General features: G+C 34.5%; 1 protein-coding gene across 15 annotated transcripts in view; it reads left to right on the top strand.

Annotated features, from left to right (window-relative positions):
* The window catches only part of ROBO2 (roundabout guidance receptor 2), a 1,638,467-nt gene that overhangs the window by 367,194 nt on the left and 1,251,156 nt on the right, over nt 1-20,117 (top strand). For 6 of the 15 annotated variants that reach the window (XM_038581215.1, XM_038581209.1, XM_038581213.1 and 3 more), the window contains exon 1: nt 8,242-8,788. The exons of 1 other annotated variant lie outside the window; for it this stretch is intronic. In XM_038581215.1, coding sequence (XP_038437143.1) covers nt 8,659-8,788 — 130 coding nt within the window. In that variant the 5' untranslated portion in view covers nt 8,242-8,658. Of the gene's footprint in view, nt 1-8,238; nt 8,789-20,117 lie in introns of those variants that run through there. 8 more of the 15 variants (XM_038581210.1, XM_038581203.1, XM_038581202.1 and 5 more) reach the window with 4 other exon arrangements.

The raw sequence follows: 20,117 nt of genomic DNA, 5'->3' as shown, positions 1-20,117 counted from the left end.
CTTAGGATATGTAACGAAGAAATTGGAGACTGGTGTTAAATGTTAACTGTTCTAACTACACACACACAGGTAACTATATATGAGGTGATGGGAACATTAATTAGCTTTCTTGTGATGAACACTTTACAATGTATATCAAATCATCAAGTTGCACAACTTAAAGTATACAATTTTAATTGTCAATTATATCTCAATAAAATGGGGGAAGGAGGACCCTGAATCCCACAGAACTGCATGAAGCAAAACTCAATGCTTGGATCCAAACTTTTTCATGAGAGAAAAAGAAATTGTTTTTTATACTACAGCCATTTTTTGTCCATGACACTTAAAACTTAATTCTATACTGATATATAGCTGCATAATAGACTTACAGCTATTCCTATAATAATTCCTGGTTGATCATTGGAATTCATCATAGAAGGTAAAGATATTGCAAAAATAGTTATATATTTCTTAAATATTACTTTTAATTTGTTTAAATGTTGCACTTGGGATACCTGGGTGGCTCTCCCTTTGGCTCAGGGCATGATCCCAGAGTCCCGGGATCGAGTCCTGCATTGGGCTTCCTGCATGGAGCCTGCTTCTCCCTCTGTCTATGTCTCTGCTTCTTTCTCTCTCTGTGTTTCTCATGAATAAACAAAATCTTTTTAAAAATTGCACTATTTTTAAGCTTGTAAATAATCTGAAAATTGTATTTTATTCGCTTTTTTCAAAAAAAGCAAAGTTAGCTATGTAATAATGTATCTTGTGTCTTCAACCTTAACAATATGGACACTTTTCCTTGGAAAATCTACCATGTAACCAGAAACTGAACCAACACTATAATATTCCTGGGATCTCAAGAATACTCTGGGAGAGATGTATTGTATGTATCAACCATATATATTAATACATACTCTACAGACATTCCCATGGGAGTCTGCAACCCTGATTTAGTGGCTTTCTAGCTATTCAGATAGAAAGAATACTTAGAGTTTATATCTTTGTGGGAAGGAAGGAATATCCCATGTTAGAGTAAATTTATTATAAAGTACTAGAAGGAAATAATATTTCTTTAATAAACATCCTATTGATATCTCCTATAGATATGAAATGTTTTATGTAATTGATGTAGCATAGCCAATAGACCATGGCAAGCTTTCCAGCACTGTCCTTTAAATGAACTTTATGTAAGCTGGAGAAAATATCTCAGATGAAAATAAAGTACATTTTATAGGTTCAGACATGTTTACATAGATTCCAAGGCTCATTCACCAGAAAATCACTAGGATCTCTTCAGGACCCATATTCTGCCTTCTTTATAGAGAATTCATGTAATCATTTGCAGCTTAGGTTAAATGTGAGTTAACATAGGCTAGAAATTAATTTAATTTTTTCATGAATTCCCTAAACATACTGAATTTCATTCAAAGCATTTTACACATTAATTTTATTTTATTGATACACACATGAACATAACAGATTAGGTGTTATAAAGCAAACCCAGATAAACTTTTCCTTTAAAGATTGTTATTGAACACTGCATTATCAGAGATACCTGGAGCAAGGTGTTTTTGTTGTTGTTGGTTGTTGTTGTATATCTACATATACATATATCTCTATGCCCAACATGGGGCTTGAACTCATAATCAAGAGGTGCATGTTCTACTGACCGAGCCAGCCAAGCACCTAGAGGAGATGTTTTTAAAACACATATGCCCAGCTCCCACATGTGACTTGCTGAATCAACCCCACACTTGTATCCTAATAAATGCCCTTTTTACAAAGGAATGGAATCCCCAAATTTCAGCTGGTCACTTGGCTCTCAGAAAGAAAGCTTCACTCTGCAGCTTCTTTTGTAGCTAGCTTTGGCCATGCAATGTCTTCATGCAAGTGTACCCACCAACATTTGGAATCAATCTTCATGGCTTCTAATTAGCAAGAATTTAGGTGCTGACTGAAATCCTCCCCCTATAGGACACTGACAGGTCTTGGCATGCCCTCAATTACTGTGAGCTATTAAAAAGTCTGAATAGAATCACTCTTCAAAATAAGTTTATGTGGAGTAAAACATCAAGCTGCCTTTCTCATTAGAAGATTTTTTTTAAGTTTATTTATTTATTTATTTATTTATTTATTTATTTATTTACTTATTTGAGAGAGAGAGAGTGCATGAGTAGGGGGACAGTCAAAGAGAGAGAGAGGAAGAAGCAGACTCCCTGCTGAGCAGGGAGTCCAATGTGGAGCTTGGGGCTCTGAGATCATGACCTGAGCAAAAGGCAGACACTTAACCAACTGAGCCACCCAAACACCCCTCTCAGTAGAAGTTTTTGAAAGCATATTATGAAGTAAAACCACAACTAGAAACCACCAATAAAGACATATAGGGCTCAACTCGGTTTTTTATTTTATTTGTTATGAACAGTGAACAATGCCAAAAATAAAATGCAATATTAGGAGTTCATTTGAAAGTTCAACCTGCCAGTTTGTGCTGATCTCTTTACAGATTCAGCCCTACCTTGTTGTCTCCTAAACTATAGGCTGATAGGAGGAGCGCTGCTGTGACTGCAGCCTGGTGAGCCCTAGGTATGGCAGGGTCTTATATCAGAGAGAATCAGAGATGTTCACTCTGTAGAAATCACTGGCAAAAGAAAAAGGATATTTTGAAATATATCTCAATAACTGAAAACAAACAATTTTTTTCTTTTAGTCAACTACAGATTCAATTGACCAGAGTTAATTTTGCAACTGAAATACTTATACAGTACACATTTGATCTGGTACATATGTAACTGTACTAATTTGACCTTGGAAATGAAATTAATATATATGCTACCTTTTACAAAAAAAATGTTTCTCTTAGTCTGTGGAATGATTTGAATTTATAGCAGGCTGTAGGGAAATATTATAGTGTATTATATATAATAGCTCATCGTTTCTGTTTAAGGAAAACATGACCTTGAAACATTCAGATTTGTGTTTTGACTTGTCAAAATAGAATGTTAAAGGATTAGAGTAATACCAAAGCAATTAATGACAACCGTGTATGTATGTATACATATATTAATGAACTTAGATCTGGACTTTCAAGTTATCAAGTTAATACTGTGACTAATTTATAACTCTCCTTAGCAGGATTAAATTCCTGCTAAAATTTTATTCTGATGGTTTATTAATGGAGTATATAAATATATTAATAATAGTACAACCTGTAGTTAGTAGAGAATAATCATTGGTATCTTTTTAATACAGAGAGTAGTTGTAGAGCCAGACAGCTCAGTTTGCCTCAGTGATGTTCTCTGGTGTTTAGAGTAACAAAGAGACACCAAGAATTTCTGTACAAGAAAGATTTTTACTGATATATATGTGCATCACCGAGCCCCTTCCAGCACTCCAGTCAAGAAAATCTACCACTTCTTTGTCCTGATGTAAGGTGTTCAGGGAGATGAGTGATTCTTTGTAGGTGAATTAGAGTAGGATAAATGGGAGGCTTCCTTTGAAACATAAGAGTATAAATAGGAAACTTTTTGTTAGTGTTGTAGGAGGATGCACTGGTAATGGGTATTCTGTGATTTCTGTCACAGCCTTCTGTCAAGTACACCATTTGTTCTGGTCATACTTAAATGAAACAATGTCTAGAGGAATCATTATCTTATGGTCAAACTGAAGATACCTCAGAGTTTCTCAGCTTTGGCACCATTGACATTTCAGGCCGAGTTTTTCTCTGTTGTGGGCATCGTCCTGGTCATTATAAGATGTCTGGCAGCAACACTGGCCTCCAGCCACTATATATGCTAGTAGTTTCCACTCTCCATTATGACAACCAGAAAATGTCTCAGAACATTAAAAAATGTCCCCTGGGGTGGGGGGTGGGGGTATAACTGCCCCTGATTAAGAACCACCTAGTTACCTAATACCAAAGTCACAGAATTTTCAGCAAAGGGGTTCACTGAGTCTGTAACCACATGTGATATAAGGACTATAATTTATGAGATTTAAAAAAAAGTATTGATATAAAAATAAACTAATCTTTTTCAAATGCTTACTAACATTTTTTTTGGTTATATTCTCGTTAGAAGATGCTTTATCATATATTTTCAATTGTTAACAGCATAGCAGAATAGCTCACAATACACCATTGTTACCTAGTATTAGAGATTAGTGAGATTTCTTGTTAAGAAAGCAAATAGAACATAAGATTGTATTTATTGCGCATAAATAGGAAGATGTTAGAGAGTGTCATTAGAATAGAATAAATAGTGGCATTGAATAAAAATATGTATAATTACAAAGGTATCTAAATTTTGCTTAATGGTGTCCAAGTTGGAGGAAATATTAACCGGTCAGACAAAATCTAATTTATAGGGCAGCCCAGGGGGGCTCAGCGGTTTAGCACCGCCTTCATTCCAGGGCATGATCCTGGAGACCCGGGATCGAGTCCCATGTTGGGCTCCCTGCATGGAGCCTGCTTCTCCCTCTGCCTGTGTCTCTGCCTCTCTCTCTCTCTCTCTCTCTCTCTCTGCGTCTCTCATGAATAAATAAATAAAATATTTAAAAAATCTAATTTATAAAAACATGTTTAAAGAAGAGAGCTGAAACGCTGGAGCAGTGTTCATTCCTTCCTATATATATTTTGTCACCAAATTCTTAAAGATATAAACAGTCTGATGATAGAATCTTATTAAGCTTTGTTTTATTAATCTTAACATACCTAGCATTTTACATGGCTCAAAATATGTAGTTATGAAATATTTTTTGAATTAATGAATTCTGATACTTCCAATGATCTCTTCCTATTTATACTGTTTTAGTTTCACTTGCAAACATGGTCTTGCCTGGGATATTGCTACCTTTCTAAAATTTTTTTTTTTTTTGCTTCTAATTTCATTATCATACCACAGGCAAAGATTTTATTTTAGTTTATTTTGAAAAGTCATTTTGGACCATGTAATATCCTTGACTTAAACTCATAATTGACTCCCTATCACTGAGGAAAACCCTAAGACCTTTGGCAGTAAGCATATTTAAATTTTAATCTAGCTCCTGCCTACCATTGCTACCTCATCTCCCTCTACTCACTCATATACTCAGATGCCTCAGCAATGCGATCTTCCTGGCAGTTCTTGGAAAGAATCAGAGGCTTTCTTGCATCTGTGTGATCCTGCACCTCTTACAATTCCCTCAGCCTGGATTATTCTCTGCCTCTGGTCTGATTTGACCTAGTCTTAAAATATATAAGCATCACTTGATTTTTATTCAAAAGGTCATCTTTTCTGCCTGGAGTGTCCTAGCTGAACCAAGTCTTCCACTACACTTTGTTTTTAATATATACTACCTTTTAGTACTTCTCTTCTGCAGCCGTTCTTAACATTTTTTTTATGACCTACACTAAAATGTTATTATGTTGTATTATAACTGTCCATAAGTCAGGTCTGGCTGGGGTTTAATCTTTCCTTGTGTTTTAGTTTGAGAACATGAAGGTCGTGAAAAAGTTTATTCAGATTGCCTCTCAGATGGCCTTCTCTGGTACCTTCAAGCCACAGACTTCCCTGCAGCTGCCAACAATCTATGGAAGATTCCCTGTCACAGAAACTATAAGAACACCCCCACTCCCGCATCCCCTCCACCCACCCCCCACCCCACCATTTTCTTAGTTTTCCAGCCCTGCTAGCTTTCTATGGTTTTTTCAGCCCCACGCATCAGACTCTGGAAAACAGAAGCAGAATGACAAATTCTAAGGCTATACAGGGTTCAAATCCTGGCTCTGGTCATTTACTCGCTATGTGATATTGAAGAAATAATCATCTGTAAAATGTGAATAATAATGGATTTATCTTATAAGGTTGTTGTGGAAATAATATAACTAAAATATGTAAATAAAGCACTTAATTAGAACCTGGCACATATGGAGTGTTCCATCATTATTTGCTATTCTTTTATATAAAGATGTTATTTAAAAGCAAGCTAGTTTAGAAGGGTTAAGAGCTATTTGGAAGAGAGTATAATACAGTGATTTGCAGAGGTTCAGAGCTGAGCTATATAAGTTCACAATAGCTCTATGATATTGACTAAGTGACTTAAACTCCCTGTGCCTCAGTTTCTTAATGTACCAAATGAAGATCATTCCTCCTATGATCACTGGGTTTTTATATGGATTAAATAAGTTACTACACATAAAATACTTAGAATTGGTAATAAGTTAGCTAATTTATTATCAATAATAACTTAGGTAGGAAGGCATTTTGATACTCATACTTATTTAAAAAGTTGTCTCATGTAGACTGCCACTCCACTCAATATTTCTGTTGGTTCAAACTCTGCTTTTTATTCATTCTCTTTGGTACTCCCGCCCATTTAAAGTTTCCCTTTATCTCTTCTGGTATCTAGAAAGCTTGAGTAGCACTGCAACTTAGCCAGATGAGTCCTAGAGGAGAATGGCTTTCCCTCCATAAGCAAAAGTTATTTGATTCCTCCAATTTCAGTTCAATTCCCCACCACAGAGAGCTGTGGGCTGGTATTTACCAGAGGTCACCAATAGGGAAGCAAAGTTTGGAAATCTAAATTTGAAATTTCCTTAGAGTCAACCTGTCCAACTATATCCCCTGTTGAGGAAGGAGTGCGTTTCCTGTTAACTTCAATCTGGCCCAGGTCCTCTAGAAATGTTTGACATTTCTATCAGCATCCTTTCACCATGTTAAACCCACTTACCATTCTCTTGTTCCACCTAAAGCCCAGATCATTAAAAAAGAAAAACAAAACAGAGCTCACTAATTATGAAAAGTTTTTTTTTTTTTTTTTTTTTGAGCTGAATGAGCCAAATAGACAGTAAATAAGTTTGGTTCTAGAATCTTCCTCAGAAGATGATGGTGAGGGAATTGGCCAATTCATTTTACCAACATCTGTTTACAAATATTCTGTTGAAGAGAGGGAAAGTTGAAGTAAATAAGATGAAGAATAATGGGTAAAGAGAAAATAGAATTCTGAGTTAAATTTGGGCTTACTATTAGAGTATACAGAGACATAGAATTTTAAATTTACTATGTATAAAATAAGCATGCTATGAACTTTTGTCACTTCCTTCAAAAGTTGTCAAATGAAAAGTTGAATACAAGTTAATCATTGTTTCTACACTAAGGGATAACCTGAGACTTTGTTTTGTGTATCCCATAGTAGATTTGATAAACATTGCTTCTTTTACATAAGCAAATTTTAATAACTGTATTTTCAAATTTAAGGTAATTCATCTCAAAAAGGTAAATCATTCTTTTAAAAGTACTTCTTCCAATAACATGATTTGAAAAGGGCAGTTTATCCCATTTTGAAAGTGGTAACATCATAAATTGGTAGTTATCATTATATAGCAATTGATTAAAGTACATAACTGCATAATTCATGCATTGTGGCCCACTGATTAAAGGAATAAGTGACCATATAGATAATACTAAGATGTAGACAGATTTCAGATATTGGCCAGAATGTTTCGATCATGCTAATTCACTTCAGGCGATGAGACTAAATTACTTTTATTTGATTTGCCTGCACCTACCTCGTCTATCGTCTGGGAGCAGAGTTATGTGCCCGGATGTTAATTATCCCCCACCCCACCCCCACCTTGTGATCCGTAATGTTTTCATAAATATAACCAAAAGAGACTGAGAGACCTAGAGAGCTTTTTGTATTTCCATGGTGATGCACACAAACAAGTAAAAAATGTGCTTCCCTGAATGTGATCAGCACAGCCCTCACAGCGGCTGTGTTGGTATTTGCAAAAGTTTGCTTACAGCGTTCACGGTGGGTTCATGCAGGTGACACAGAAATGCCCCAATAAACTGACTTCCATACAGAAGAGAACTGTAACTACTGGGAACTTGCCCTGCCTGTCTTATTGTTGGAGAATAAAAAAAAAAAAAAAATCATACACTTACGGTTCTTGCAATAAATATTTCAGACCCTTTTATGAATAATTAGTGCAGCGGCAATCCCCTTTTAATGGCACAAGGTGAAGTGAAGGAAAAATAAAATACATTTGAAGTTCTGCGTCTTGCCCTGCTACACCGCTGGAATCCTCGTCCATGCACACAATAGATTAACTACCCTCTGTGCATACTATATTTTGCTCAGCCCTTAATATTCCGAAGCGGGACTGAAGCAGTCGTTATCCGTGGCGGTTCCTGGGTGATTTTCAAGCCCGGCACTACCCACCCAAGTGGCAGTGACACCGGCTTTCACTGAAGCCTTATTACTCTTAAAAGAGCAATTTGGTTGGTTGCACGGCTATTAGGATCACACAGCAGCCTGAAAGCTGTCAGTACAACTGCTTCTCATCTTTTTCACACAATCCTGACATCCTTTCTCTTTTCTGCTGGACACAGACATTACTGTTTTTATCATTTTCCATCAGGCTCACCCAGAACACTGAGGGATATATTCCCACTGAAAGCAAAGTGAAGATCAGAAATTATTTTATAGCTCCTGGAGCTGGAGCAGAGCTGACTGCGTGCTGAGAGGAGCCGGATCCGTGAGAAATGTAGCTTGGCTCAGGGCTACATCAGGGAGCTGCTACTTCAGCTGTTAAAGATGGCAAAACAACACCTACCTCGGGTTTTTCAATGATTAAGGCTATTTTAATAACCGGGAGGGAAGAGGATGTGAGAAATTTTGTGAAATTAACTTGTGGAAATGTTATCATTAGAGAAAGTGAGGAGAATTACTAGACTTGAACTTTTTCTCGTTTTGATGCTCTTTTTCTCTGGACCAACTCTGAGCAAGCTGACTCGGACCCCCTGGAAAGGAAAACCTTGGAAAGGGGGTAAGTGATGAAAGTTTTGTGTTAAAGATCTAAATGGAGTTAGGAGGGCTGATCAATGGCAACTTGAGGACAGCTAAAGGTAGAGGAACTGCATCTGCTGGAAATCTGATTTTTATTTCAGGGAAAGAGGATCTGTGTTGTCGGTGGCTAGGAAGAAGAGTTTTTCTCTGTTATTGATATAAATATGCTTTTGCAATTTTTGGTTTTCCGGGCTATCAGAGCGTTACAAGGATTGTTTCCAGCAGGGAAACTATATAGGGCCAGATGCATGGTGCTGTGGTGCAAGCATATGTGTGGTATCCTTAGGAAGCTGCATTCTTTTTAAAAAGAAATGGGTCCTGAAACTGTTAGCTCCCTGAATTGTTTGGCAGATTTTGTGAAATGGTCAGAGGGGTGCCTGAAAGGGCCATGTGATGAAATGCAGTGCTACCAACGCTAATTTTCTGGCTGACTCTATCAGTGTTGATGTGTTAATAAAGATAAATTGCATTAACTTTATTGAAAAAAAAAAACCTGCTGAACAAGAACAAGCCTTCCGGTACTTGGAGTATGGAAATCCATTTTCTTCTGCTGTTGAAAAATTATGATGTGATAAGAGAGAATTTGTGATACTTTGACCCTGTCTTTTTGTAAAGTTCAGTTGATTCTGGTTTTCCTGAATGCCATTTGTTTACACTAAACACAAGTTATCAGGGTATCTGTGCTGTGAATGCTGTAAGCCAAGATGATGCTGCAGAAAATATCCCATAAAAGACTTTCTGAACTGTGTTTGCATGTTTTGGGAAAAATCTTGATGGGAGATATCAGAGGATTTTGCTTTGCAGGAGCATTCTTTTCCACTAACATTTCTCTCAGCTCTGGAAATGTCTGGGTTTCCCCACCTTTGCTTTACTGTCAATGGTATGATGTGAGGTTAAAGAGAAGCATGAACATTAACAAGAAGTTTTAATAATTTATCACAACATCTCAGCAGGATCTTCTAAATACAGGAGCCCCTTCAGTTTGATCTTTCTGTTTCTCCTTTTGTTGCATTAAAGATATTACAAATCTTCCACCTATAGTACCTTTGAGGGAAAAGTTCCAACAGGCACTTAGCTTAGATGGTTGGTGCAGATGCACTCTGGAGGAGTGGAGCTGCAAATTATCTTTGGGCATTGTAAATTATACCACCACATGACTGTATTTCCTCGTGTTATCAATGTGTGTGGGGGGTGTTTTTTTTTTTTTTTTTTCCTTGCAAACTGTAAGCTGTTATTTATGTTAGCCTGCATGGCAGCTTTTTGGTGGCTTGGGATCTAGAGATGTATGGTGTTGTGGACTCTAGGGGATGTCAGAAGTGTTATCTTGTACTTCCTATATCATTTTTTCAAAGACAGTCTGTACTTCTAGCATGTAAAAGTACCATTTCCTGTGATAAACTTTGGCAGTAGACTTTGGAGCTCCAGCTACCCAGAGAGAAAGATTGCTGCAAGGTTTGGGAAAAATTGTTAACCTAGTCAGAAAGGTTTACTTCAAAATGTTTGCATGTGTTCCTGAGCGTTTATTCATTCCACACAGCTTTAAATACAGATGCATTGGATTGCATTTGTAAATCAGGTCTGAAATGTTTCGTCTTTGAACATATGACTACTTTTTCCAATGTGCTCTAACTAGCTCAGCTAGAAATTTGCTAGCTCTGCTGTATGATGATGATATGACTCAGTCAAGTTCAGGAATAGGCAATCATAGCAACATATTTCATTTATCATTAAAAGGGTTTTGTGTATTTTAGAAAGGTCAGGCCAGTTACTAGAAAACTTTAAACGTGTTGACCTATCTTTAAAATTATTTTCTTTTTAATGACTCTTTTTGTCAGTGTATATGCATTGCATAAATACTTTCCACGATTCTGAGTTCCTGCACAGTACTTTTACCTTGATATGCATATGTACATGTTGTAAATATTTATTTATTCATGAGCTTGGCTATTGATGGCTGTGTTATCTTTCGATGGGTTTGTAAAATTCTGTTACTTTTCCCTTGGCATATTATGCAGTCTTTTGAAACATATTTTTAAAAATGTTTCAACATTATTTTCTTTTTCAGGAAGTAGGGGCCTTTATTATTTTGTAGAATACTTACCAGAAGTATATGTCTTTATGGGGTAAGTTGAAGGGGGAGAATGAGGGTTTTTAAATTAAACATTATGGCCAGAGGCAAAGAGGATCAAGGTTCAAAACACAAAATAAATTTTAAAGAAGGTCATTTTAACTACTTTAAAAAAATTGCTTCATATCAGTGATTCATTGAAGCTTATCTGCTTCATAGAAAGATCTTTAAAACTGATGCTCCTTTTTTTTTTCAAAAATCCTGGAAACAGTAATAATAACAAAACAACAGAGTTTTCTTCTGATTTTTTTTTTTTTTTTTTTTTTTTGGCTACTTGCATTTGTCTTAATCTGATTGAGCAGCTGTCAACCTCCATATGGCAACCTGCCCACACTGACAATTTCCATTTTTGTTGTATTAGCAGGAAGCACCATTATGAGAGAGGGGGTTACTGGGGCAGGGCCAGGGAGTGGTGGCTTCACAGATCAGTGGATTGCTGTGGCCTTTGAGGGGTGGTACAAACAGCACGTGGTTAGGCAGCTCGAAACAGTTATGTATAAGCTGACTTGTAAGAACATTTGGAGAAAATGCTGATTATTGTTGGCTATCAAGGGATTTTTAAGCTCATCAATGAACATGAATCTCAAATATAGGTTAATAGGCCAGCAAGTTTTCCCTCAGGCACGTGTTTTTCTATTTAATCACAATATATGAACTCCTTAAGGGAAGTCAGGTGTCTCATCTGATTAGTTCAGAGCATAGCATAAGTGATCATAAGTTTGCATTCATGAAAAACTAACCAGAAATCCTCACTACAGTGCTGACATCATCCTCATTAGGATTAAAAGACCTAATTATTTTGCATTCAATTACTCTCACTGGGAAGACAGTCTGAAAGACTTAAAGAGCTCCATTCCAATGACCAGAACTTTACAGAGTTTACATTGTTGACAGTCAATATATTTAACAAAAAGAGGATTTTAAAAATATCTTTAAAAAATAATTCTGCTACTGGAATTTAGAATTTAAGCCAAGTTTTAATAGTTATAGTTACTATTAAAAGTGAAAATGGGAGGTAAATAAATATAAATAGAAAAATAGGTACAAGAGGTATAAAAGTTATAAATGGGCAAAGCTGGCTCCAAGGTGAGTCAAAACATTCAACACTGGTGGAACACAAACACTGACCTATGGGAGCAACTCTTGATCAAACTAAGGGGAAGGGCCAATCCCCATGCAGTTAATGCCCCAACCACTTTTCCACTTGACCTTGACTCCATTTGACTCTCCTATAAGTGTCTGTTGATTTCATTTAAGCTTCTCAGTTATGACATAGGAATTAAATGATGGCAACAGAGCATGAACTTAACAAAGCTTTGGATGATTCAAAAGATTCTTTCACAAAATACTCATACTTACTTCCTCATAAATTATGGCAGTGAGTTGCCTGTGTTTGTCTCTACTGAACAAAGAAAACCTCTCTGGCAGTTATCATCCCCCTCTCTATGAAGGGTTAGAACATATTATAAGCATATACTATGGCATTAAATCAACTCATGGTACATTGAAGCACTGATATGGGGATATTCTGAGTGCCATTTTAGATTTTCTATAGTTACTAGCATGATCCTGTCTAATATATTGGCAATTATTTAGGGATTTGGGACAATGTGCTGAAGTTTTCTGACCTTTAAAGTTTTTAAAAATATTAACTATGTGCTACTGTCTAATACCTGCAAAACCATTTTCATGATATTGCTTCTGACATCTTTCCCAGTTCTATGAGCTGGTAAGAAAAATCTACTTTGAAAAAAAAAAAAAGAAAAGAAAGAAAATCTACTTTGAGCATTTACCTCGAACAATTCAGTACCTCACATTTTTTGTTATTGTGTAAGAAATAAAAGGCTTTCATTTATAAAATTTACATACTGATGGTTTACTCTTTCACAAACACCAAAATAAGGCTTTCTGGTTTGAAGAAACAGAAACAGATCATTTATTCTTTGAAGTTTTTCCTGGAATGTCCCTTTACTATTACCCTGGCCTTAACTGCCAGATCAAAGACCCCTCAACCACATACTGAAAGTAATATTCTATTTTTTAAATGACAAGGGAATTTTATTTAGATCAGAGGACAATTTCAGTTTTTACAATACTTTTGTGTTGCGTATCTCTACGTTTTGCTTACCACTTTGTAAGGTATTTGAAGAGAAATCTTGTCTTTGATTCATATTATCAGGCAGTCTTACATGTAATAGATGACCAATAATTTGATGAATGAGCAGGATATATGAGATATTAGACTGGTAATAAAATATTCTAGGACTATAGTGTTAATTACACATTTCTTACTTTTAACTATGTGCTATATCTTACCTTTCTAATGTTGGGAAATCATTTTTATCATTATTCTTTTACTACATCATTTAAATTTCAGTTTTAATTATAGAAAAATATGAATGTATTTATAGTATTATAAAACTTAGGGATTCTGGCAGACTCATGTAGAAAGTAGTGCAGTAAGGAAAAAAGAAAGCAACGTTGTTGTTCAAAAGTAATTTATAATGTGAGACTGAATCTGGAAACTGAACTGTATGAATATTCATGGAAAATGTAGAGTGTTTTTGCACTGTGTATAATCACCACTTCTGTTTTTCATTTGTTTAAATTATTTAATCTCCATCTGTATGCAATAAATAGATTTAATACCTTATCTTTCCTACAACTAAAGAGTAAATTCCAAAGCCAAGTCTGAAATGAGTAATTTTTTTTCTACATGTTCGAAAGAGTATCAGAGTATTTTTTAGGTTTAGAAATTAAGGAAGAGTATGCATAACAACTTGATGAAGATTTGTTGTAAAATGTGCTCATGTTCTCTGTCTGGTATTATTTGAAAAATAGCATTTGATATATTCAGCAAAATACATGTAAGATTACAGTAAGAAAAAAATGGCTTCTGAGAACAATCAACATTTTTTCACCTTACAAATTATGACTTATTCAAGTTGCTTACCTAAAACCATTTTTGTCTAACTTTTATTCAAATTTACTAGTTTATTTTTAGCCTCAAAATTTTATTTACCTATTTGTTATTAATATAATGTGTTTTTTGCCATGTGATTAGAACACACCAAAATTTCAGGTGATATTTACCTACAATGCAGTTTTTGTTGGATGACAGACGAAAAATTGGAAAAAGTTTTGAAGTATATTTTTATATTAGAAAATCAGTGAAATTAAATTCTCAGAATTTAACTTACAAATAGAATACACAGTTTTATGAAAAAGGAGGAAGACTATTGCCCAGGGAGTAAAATGCTAATTCATTTTGAAGAATATAGTTTTGGGATCTGCCTATCCCTTATAAAGTCAGATTATGCCTGTAAAAAATATAATGTGAAAATAAATAAATGCATACACCCTTATCAGGTCTGTGTGCAAGTCCCTAAATGTGTGTGACCATCAGTCCTCATCACTCTCCACTTATCAGCCAAATCCCATGAAGAAAACTTTGTTCAGGTAATCAAGGCCATAGAAAGATTTGTAAAGAGGATATTTAATTTTACAAAGTGAGACAAGCTGACACTAATGAAATGCCTTGGATATATTAGTGTTGGGGTTCATGAATCCATAGTTAAGATTGTGTCATCACTTACATTATAAGCTACATTTTCAAAGGGTTTACAACTGAGCCATAAAATTTTTGCTTCAGGATGGATCACAGCTACTTTAGGCCTTGGTCAGAGAGCAGTTTCATTTTCTTAGTTTTGAAATGCAAACCTTCAGCCTTCAAAGCTATTTGAATGTAAAAAAAAAAAAAAAAGAAGAAAAGAAAAAAGTAAAATAAAGTTATGTTCATAGGCTTTTACTTAAAAAAGAATTAAAAGTTCAAAATAGAAATTCAAGAAGTGAAGAGGGTTTATATTAAGGTCTAAGTCAATTAAATATTATGTGCATCAAATAGTGATCTTGATCAGTCATGACTGGGATCTTTTATCTGTAAGAGATTTGTTTTTAAGAAACCATGGTCATAAAAAAAAAAAAAAGAAACCATGGTCATCAAAACAATAGATTATTATTCTGAAAAGAAAAGAAAAAATAAATAAAAAAAGAAAAAAAAGAAAAAGAAAAGAAAAGAAAAGAAAAGAAGTACATTACATCTAAAGGCCATTACATTTTCAGACACCAGAGCATTCATCAGGGCTTATGGCCTCATCCAAAGCTGTCCTTCAGTCACTTAGCCACACTAGTCCCTAGGATTACCTTTATCAAGGAGTAGAATTTAGGAAAAGTAACTGAAAGGATCACAGTTCCAGAGTTATAATGTTAAGAATTAAACCAAAGTTTCGAAGTCTGCAAGTGATACTAAAAATGATATATAGCATCACAAAAGAAAGGGATTTCTTTACTGATTCCACAGAGGGTTTTTAAAATCACTTATTAAGTAGGTATTTAAAGCTTAATCTATCAAAGACACTAGAAAGCTAATATATATACAGGTTTCTACCCTCCAGGAACCTGTAATTTATGATCCTAAGGACTTGTGTTGTGTGTGAGTGTGTGTGTGTGTGTGTGTGTGTGGTGGGTGGATGGAGAGGAAAGGGGTTTTTTTGCCTCCCTTTAATTAGCATGTCTCTAGCTAAGGTAAGTGACAGCGCTGATAAAAACAAAACTAAAGTTGGGCTTGGTGCTATTTCAGGGGTGGGTGGGAAAGGGGTAAAATATCCAAATTATATTCTGAAGTCATCTTCTCTTTATATCATACCAAAACATCAAATAGGGTGAAATTGGGTAAGCTGTGGCATTCAATCTGTTCTACAAATCACTTTTTAACTTCTGCATGATTTATACTGATTTTTACGTGTGTGTGTGTGTGTGTGTCTTCTCTTTTCCATTTGTGCTTTTTTTTTTTTAATGAGAAAACGAATGGCTTTCAAAGTACAAAAATCACTCCTATTCCTGTTTTTGTGATATCTCATAGTATCTTTAGCTAATGAATAGCTGTGACAATTCAACTTAAAATATAAATTTTGAATATCTATTTGGTCTTGCTGGTTTGTGGAGAGGCATGGTGAGTGACATGATCTAGGAAACCATCTATATTCTGGGATCAAAAGGGAAAAGCAGCTATATTTTATAACAAGGAGAAAATAGTTGTGAACCCTTTAGTTTTTAGTCTGGTTTATACTTAACAGATTCAGTTTGAAATCTAGTACAGTTTTCTGATCCAAAAAAAATTTATACATCAAATTAAACCTACAGTATATGCTTTATATTGTGATGGAGTTCTTTAGTAGAAATAAGTGAAATATCCAATAATAGTATGGAGACACAACAATGCAAATTATGTATATATTCACCAATAATATTTGTTTGAATGGTTACATTTTGAATTCTGTTTCTGCCTAAAATGCTAAATTAATAAGGCTATATTCTCACATAAAGAAAATATTTCCCTGGTACTATTATTCAGGAAAATACAAAGATTTAATGAGTAAATTCAGTACTGACAATTTATAGCTCTTGATATGTTGCCAGAGTAAGTGTAGAAATTCATTCCTTATGTCAATTTATGAAGAGTTCACCACATAGACTATTAGGATAGACCCTACATATGCTTAGTAGAGTCCCTTTCATATCAGTGTCAAAATCTCTGTCATCAGAGAAGCAGTTATCAAGCTGGGCAAAGTCCAAGATTATGTCCTGGAGACAGGGGCACATCATGAAATCTCTAATGTAATGGTTGGCAGCTAATAAAGATTTTATTTTAGGGCAATTCAGAATGTAACTGAAGTGCTTTCCAGAATCCATAGGGGCATGAGAATTGCTTTTGGCTAACTAGTATGGATTTTCATTTATCTAACAGAATGTCCCAGTCCTGTGTAGGGACTGCATGGACCAGTTGCAGAGGCACATACAGGGGTTTAGGGCTGAGGTTGTTGATTACCAAGAGTGATGAGTTAAACTTGATGTACTGTTAGATAGGAACATTGCTGATCATGCATTTCCATTTAAGGCCCACCAAAATGTTAAGTAATTTGCACATTCAAAGTGGAACAAAATATATTGTACTATTAGCAAAATGTATGTACATCTACTATACCCTCATACTGTGCTTACATGTATGTAAGAAACATAAAATGTACACATTCATTCAAATAATTATTGAATGCTCCCAAGAGAAACTTATAATTTAAATGAACAGGATACATTTAGAAAAATAGCTAGTATAATACATGCATTATTAATTATGTGTCTTATATTTTAAGGCTTCAAATAGGTACATATAAAAGGGAAAGATTTTAAATGATAACTATAATAAGGAAGACAAGGAGATATAGAGCTATATGCTACATAGAGCTAAGTAGGTTTCTTCTTTTTTCCTTTTTTCTTAAGCACATACTATGTGCTAGGCTCTGTGTTGTCATTTCTTCAAATTCTGTAACTTAATGCTTACATTTATCCTATCCAGAAGGCATCATTATTTTTATCATCTCCATTTGTCATATGAGAGTAACAACTTCACCAAGTTGTTACCAAGTAATGTATTTTTGAGCCAGGTCCTCAACCCAGGCAAATAGAACCATACATTTATAGGACAATCAAGTAACCAGCTTGACTGTGATGGGCAACATGTTTATAGAATTAGTGGGAAATAACAGCAGTGTCAGTTAAATATAGCTTTGACAGTAACACAGAATAAATAGAATTTATAGATTTGGAAACATGGGGGCCATTGTAGAATTTGATGAGCCAAGTCATACTATGACTACAATAATATTTAGGGAAACAATAAGTGATGCCAGTGACCTCAGTGATTTTTGCAGATACCTGCCACACTGCAGAACTTCTGCCTCATTACATTTGCAAGACTTACATTTCTATAGCTTAAAAACAAAAGCAGTCACACAGGACCATGCACTAGAATAAAACTTCAGGCTGTGATGTTGGCCTTCTCTCACTGTGAAGAGTGTAATCTATCATGTCTCTGTTGGTGAAAAATTTTCACTGGAAACTTTTTGCCTTATATAATGTATGTTGTGCAGAGCATCTTCTTAAGTGGTTTGACAGTTTAAAATACTGTATCAAAATTATTAAGTAGTTTTGCATTACCATAGTAATAAATTAGTCTGTGTGTATGCGTGTATATGTATATATAAATTAGTATGTAAAAAAAATAAATTAGTATGTAAATATATATGAGTATATCATGTATAAATATAGATATTTTTATAATTGCTGCATTTAAGTATGTGAACATAAATTATGTGGTTATGTCATTTGTCAATTATAAGTTATATGGTTTTATAGAAGTTTCATAGAGATACAAACATGCAGATAGCAGTCTCTATATATTCTAAAAAAGAATTCTTCATATCATAATTAAACTATTGGATGATCTTTAAGATTTACTGTTATAATTTTAAGTGTCTTATATATGAAAGCATTCTTTTATTCATAGATGGGTACACTAGTGAAGTAATTTGAGAGTGGTAGCGTATTTTTCCAAAGCAAAAATTTTAGCTTACAATAATTAATTTTGAAAACATCACATGAAGCTTCTGAAAATCAGTTTGATTTATAACTGTCATCTCCTTTCAATTAGATCTAACTGAATTATTAAGAACAAAATGATCAATAGATGTATTGAGAATGCATGCATTCTTATGTATTTTATTGGAGCTTAAGTTCTTATAATTTTGATTACAAAGATCTTGGCTTCAATATCCTGCAGATATCTTTATAGGCAATTAAAACAACCTTATGATGTGGTAGCTCATATTTGCTAGACTTACTTGAGATTTTTATCAAAAAACAAGACCTCAAATGTCTGCCCACATCTCTCATTTATTAACTGTGCACTTTGGTTGGGGGGGGAGGTGACTTGTATAGTTCTCAGCATTCTCACAGCGTTATTTTGCATGGAACAAATGAGATAGCATATGCAAAGTAACTAGCAGTAGTTTTTCAATAAATATTTTCTTCAGGAAAAAAATAAATATAAATTTAAATCTTCTATTTATTACTATTAACACACACATACAAACACACACAAAGGCTAATTGCTAACATTTACTGAGCACTCTTTGTATGCCAGCATGTATAAATGCTTTCCATGCATAATCTTTTTTAATCCTATGTCTATATATTAGGCCCTACTTTTTCTCTTACTTTACGACTCAAGTAGCCAAATCTGTTTCTCCCTCCTCATTTGAATTCATCAATCTGTATTTTAGGCTCATTAAGGATGTAAAAATGTTAGACATATATATTTTTTTAATTTAGCCAAATAAAATGCAATCAACTTTTCAATATGTCAATAAGTCAATTAATAATATCACAATTGGTTTAAAATAAAGATAAGTGTGCCCATGATTAAGAGGGCATGTGGGTAATGTTGATAGTGTAGAAAAAAACAAAAACAACTATATTTTTAGGAAAAACAAGATATGCTTAGGTGGCATGGATTATCGTTCCCATATAGTATATATGAAATTGGAGTATTTACAAGGGCAAAATTGGAATTGAATGAGCCAGGTCCAAAACCAGATGGCAAGAAAAAAATTTCAAGCTGTTCCATTTGAAAATTGATTTTTAGATTTCCACGTGGCGCATTACATTATAAGTTCAAATTAATTTTAAACTCTTAATTTTTCATATATATCTTCATGACTCTCTGTACATGCTTTCTTGCCTATCTTGTTGCCAGTGAATCTAAAATGGGCACCAAACAGCTTTTCACTCTACATTAAATCCACACAGAATAGCACTTAACTGTGTGCATTTTGAACTCTTCTCAATAAAAGTTTTAAGAGACAAGAAGCTTTTTCTACTTTAAGATCACTATTAGTCTGAATAATACATAAACATCGAGAAACAGTAGAAGTTCTACTGAGGACTCCAGTATAATTTTATTGAAGTTATACTTCATATACCATTGAACCTCATATCATACTAAATGTTCAATGTTAATGTGTTAAGTGTTTTTTCTTATCAGGATCCAGTATAAAGGAAGAAATGAAAGAAATATAGGTACTCATGGAAGTACTTTGAGGTGTCAAGAATTAAATACTAAGAAACAAGGTCACTTCCCTAGCCTCAAAAACCACAAGGGATAAATAAAATGCCATTGAGACATGACACATAATGCTCTTCTTGAACTGAAGCTATTGTTCTTTTTCTGTCAGTACTCAGTAAATGGGGTTGCTTATATATACCTTAAATAGACAATTAAATTCAT

The sequence above is a fragment of the Canis lupus genome, chromosome 31, assembly GCF_011100685.1.
Source record: "Canis lupus familiaris isolate Mischka breed German Shepherd chromosome 31, alternate assembly UU_Cfam_GSD_1.0, whole genome shotgun sequence".
NCBI classification, from domain to species: domain Eukaryota; kingdom Metazoa; phylum Chordata; class Mammalia; order Carnivora; family Canidae; genus Canis; species Canis lupus.
Note: the sequence above shows the minus strand (reverse complement) of the source record. Positions and strands in the feature narration are given on the sequence as shown.